Genomic DNA, 4,160 nt, shown 5'->3' on the forward strand with positions numbered 1-4,160 from the left:
ACTCATTTCACTTATTTTAACTCATTAATTTTTAATTCTTTCTTCCCCGTGCTTTATGGGAATCAAATCGTAATGGAGTCATTGTTCTACATGAACAAGTTATGACACATCTTTGAATTTCTAGATGGACAAAGAATTCCACGCACATTACATAATCACTGGGACGTAATCTTGCTTTGTCATCAGTAGTGTTGATCATTTTTTCCAAACGTGAGGTATTTTGGGCCCGTGACTCAGATTGCATACCAAGCTTCTCAGTGTATGCTATTTCTATGGAATATATATGTAGCCCGCCCTTGCCCCGCAGTTAAGCGATTCCCAGTCGCCAGTCCATGAAACAACAGAGAAGGGGATGGTATACCTTTTTTTTAGTTGATCTTTTCTTTTACTCTATAGATTTGCATATATAGAAGATCATGTACCGAGAATACTTATAGTCATAAATTGTTCACCCAAATCTCAAAATCCTGCAAACATGTCTAGCAAACCCCGTCTTCGTGGACCTGGCTCCTCCCGTGAGTCAGGTGAGGTGGTCCTTGAAGTGTCCTCCCTCAACCTTGGAGAACCACGAAAGAGATGGCGCTCGGCTTTCATTGCTATCTACTGTACTCGTGCTCTGCGGTCTGTTGTCAGAGAAATTGTATGCAGGCCGGCAGAAACAGTGATCAATCTGAAAGGAATTGATAAAAATGTCTCGATCGATCCAAGCTTTGCAAGTGATGACACAAAGAAACTCATTAATATGGTGAAGGAGAAAAACTTGGATGCTTTTCATGAGCTTGGAGGAGTGGAACGCATAGCGACTGCCCTTATGACCAATCCTGAGACTGGAATCCGGGGTGACGATGAGGATTTGAAAAGACGGCGTGAGGCCTTTGGCATAAACAACTATCACAGGCGACCTCCAAAGAGCTTCTTCTATTTTGTTGTGGGTTCTTTGAAGGATCCCACCATTCTTATCCTCTTGGTATGTGCTTCCCTGTCACTGGCATTCGGAATCAAAGAAGAAGGCCCCAGGGAGGGCTGGTACGATGGTGGGAGCATATTCATTGCTGTTTTTATGGTAGTCATTGTGTCTGCTGTCACCAACTTTAGACAGTCCAGGCAATTCAATGAGCTATCAAAAGTTAGCAACAATATCCAAATCGATGTAGTGAGAAATGGGAGGCGACAACGCATCTCTATCTTCGATATCGTAGTTGGAGATGTCGTCTGTCTAAAAATCGGGGATCAGATTCCAGCTGATGGAATTTTCTTGGACGGGCACTCATTGCAAGTGGACGAGTCGAGCATGACGGGCGAGAGTGATCATGTTGAAATCAACAAGGATGTGCATCCATTCCTGGTCTCTGGTGCCAAGGTGGTTGACGGGTATGGCCAAATGTTAGTCACATCGGTGGGCATGAACACCTCATGGGGTGAGATGATGAGCTCCATTAGCCATGACAACAACGAGCAGACGCCCCTACAAGTCCGGCTCAATAAACTAACCTCAGCCATTGGAAAGGTTGGCTCTGTAGTTGCTCTTTCTGTTCTTCTAGTCCTGTTGGTTCGATACTTCACCGGGAATACGGTAGATGAAAATGGAAATCGCCAGTACAATGGTAAGAAGACCAAGTTCGATGATATTATGAATGGCATTGTGCATATTATTTCGGTAGCTGTTACTATTATTGTTGTAGCAATTCCTGAAGGTTTGCCTCTTGCTGTCACACTAACCCTGGCTTACTCCATGAAAAGAATGATGGCTGATCAGGCAATGGTTCGGAGGCTCTCAGCTTGTGAGACAATGGGCTCAGCGACCATCATTTGTACTGATAAAACAGGTACTCTAACCATGAACCAGATGAAAGTGACGGATTTTAAGCTCGGAAAAGAAGCCATTTTAGGCAATATTGCCTCTGCTATTCACCCAAGTATTCTTGAACTGTTCCACGAAGGAGTGGCTCTGAATACTACTGCTAGTGTTTACAAAGCTGATTCAGCGTCTGAACCTGAGTTCTCTGGAAGTCCAACTGAAAAGGCAATTCTTTCCTGGGCTGTCCAAGAACTCAATTTGGACATGACCAAAATGAAGCAGAGCTATGACATTCTCCAAGTCGAAACCTTCAATTCACAAAAGAAACGCAGTGGTGCCTTAGTTAAAAAGAAGTCGGAAGAGACAATCCATGTTCATTGGAAAGGTGCTGCTGAAATTATTCTAAGAATGTGCTCAAGGTATTATGATAAGTCCGGAGTCGTGAAAACCCTCAATAAACATGAACAAGAGGGAGTTATGCATCAAATTGAAGGTATGGCTTCACAAGCGCTTCGTTGCATCGCATTTGCTCACTCACCAGTTGAAGTTGCCCATCAAAATCTTGTTGAAGACAACTTGATCTTTTTAGGTGTAGTCGGCTTGAAGGATCCATGTCGTCCTTCAGTGAAAGAAGCTATAGACCTTTGCCGCAAGGCAGGAGTTCAAATCAAGATGATCACCGGAGATAACATTCTCACGGCCAGAGCTATAGCTCTCGAGTGTGGGATACTTGATCCATCCAAGTCAACTGGCAAAGAAATGGTGGAAGGTGTTGAGTTTCGGAGCTATAGTGAAGAAGAGCGGATGACAAAAATTGACAACATTAAAGTAATGGCAAGATCCTCTCCATCTGATAAGCTGTTAATGATACAGAGCTTGAAGAAAAAAGGTGAGGTTGTTGCAGTCACTGGTGATGGCACAAACGATGCACCAGCACTAAAAGAAGCCAATGTTGGACTGGCTATGGGGATTCAAGGCACCGAAGTTGCCAAGGAGAGCTCAGATATTGTCATCTTGGACGATAACTTCAAGTCGGTAGTGTCTATCTTGAAGTGGGGGAGATGTGTCTACAACAATATCCAGAAGTTCATTCAATTCCAGCTCACTGTCAATGTTGCAGCACTTGTTATCAACTTCGTTGCTGCATGTTCTGCTGGTGAAGTCCCATTAACAGCAGTGCAGTTGTTGTGGGTGAACTTAATCATGGACACATTGGGAGCACTTGCCCTAGCCACAGACCGACCAACAGACGAACTCATGGACAGGCCACCCATCGGCTGGAAGGAGCCACTTGTAACCAATGTAATGTGGAGGAACCTCATCTTTCAAGCACTCTATCAGATAATCGTACTCCTGACGCTGCAATTCAAGGGCAGATCCATTTTCAAGGTACGAGAATTGGTGAAGAACACAATCATTTTCAATACTTTTGTCCTTTGTCAAGTGTTTAATGAGTTCAATGCAAGAAAGCTAGAGAGGAAGAATGTCTTCCAAGGGATCCTCAAGAACAGGTTGTTTCTTTCGATTGTGGCTGCAACTATCATTCTTCAAGTTTTGATGGTGGAGCTTTTACGAAAATTTGCAGATACTGAGAGGTTGAATTGGTTGCAATGGGGCATATGTATTATATTAGCTTCCTTATCTTGGCCACTTGCTTGGGTTGTCAAGTGCATACCTGTTCCAAAAACACCATTTCTGAACTATCTTAAGTGGAAGAGGTCCTGAAATCATATGTAGATCCGTTTGTGTGTTTGGTAATGCTTGTAAATAATATTAAGTGGTAACAAGGTGTGGAATTTGTGTATAGATTAATCATTCATGTATTTAATAGTTGCTTGCAAGTATTCATGATAATAAGGTGTGTAACGAACCGTATATACATATCTTTTACAAGTAATGTTTGTTTAGCTCTTGTTCGTTTATTTCTTTAATGCTTAGTATTTGGTAAACAATGATACATTTTAGGAACTGCAGGTCCATACTAAGAAGATAAAGTAACCATCACTTGGCACGAAGCGTATGTCGTTGGAATGGCCCTACAAATGTCAATCAAGCCAACATTTCAAAAATTCAGATGAAGGGCCTTTAGTGATGGCCTTAAAACCATCACTAATAGGCTAGCTAACATGCACGACACAACTAAGAGTTGGTGAGCAAAAAATGGCATGTTGTGTTTGCAGAAAAAGCTACTAAATATGAGAATGAGAATTAATGAAGTTTTTGGTAATGCTCTTCTTGCATGTATGTACGTACCTCCAACGGTGAGGGACATGATATATATTGTAGTTCAGGTCCAAGCATAGTTAAAAACTAGCTAGACTGCATATTTTCCACAAAAAAAAAAACAAAAATGAGTTGGCAT

The 4,160-nt window shown here is 42.2% G+C and overlaps 1 protein-coding gene across 1 annotated transcript; it reads left to right on the forward strand.

Annotated features, from left to right (window-relative positions):
- The first annotated feature begins 229 nt into the window (after positions 1-229).
- On the forward strand, positions 230-3,705 carry LOC117931328 (calcium-transporting ATPase 12, plasma membrane-type-like). Its single transcript, XM_034852279.1, has one exon. The coding sequence runs from the start codon at positions 476-478 to the stop codon at positions 3,521-3,523; it is 3,048 nt and encodes a 1,015-aa protein (XP_034708170.1). The 5' UTR covers positions 230-475; the 3' UTR covers positions 3,524-3,705.
- The last annotated feature ends 455 nt before the right edge of the window (positions 3,706-4,160 follow it).

Source organism: Vitis riparia, chromosome 14 (assembly GCF_004353265.1).
Source record: "Vitis riparia cultivar Riparia Gloire de Montpellier isolate 1030 chromosome 14, EGFV_Vit.rip_1.0, whole genome shotgun sequence".
NCBI lineage: Eukaryota > Viridiplantae > Streptophyta > Magnoliopsida > Vitales > Vitaceae > Vitis > Vitis riparia.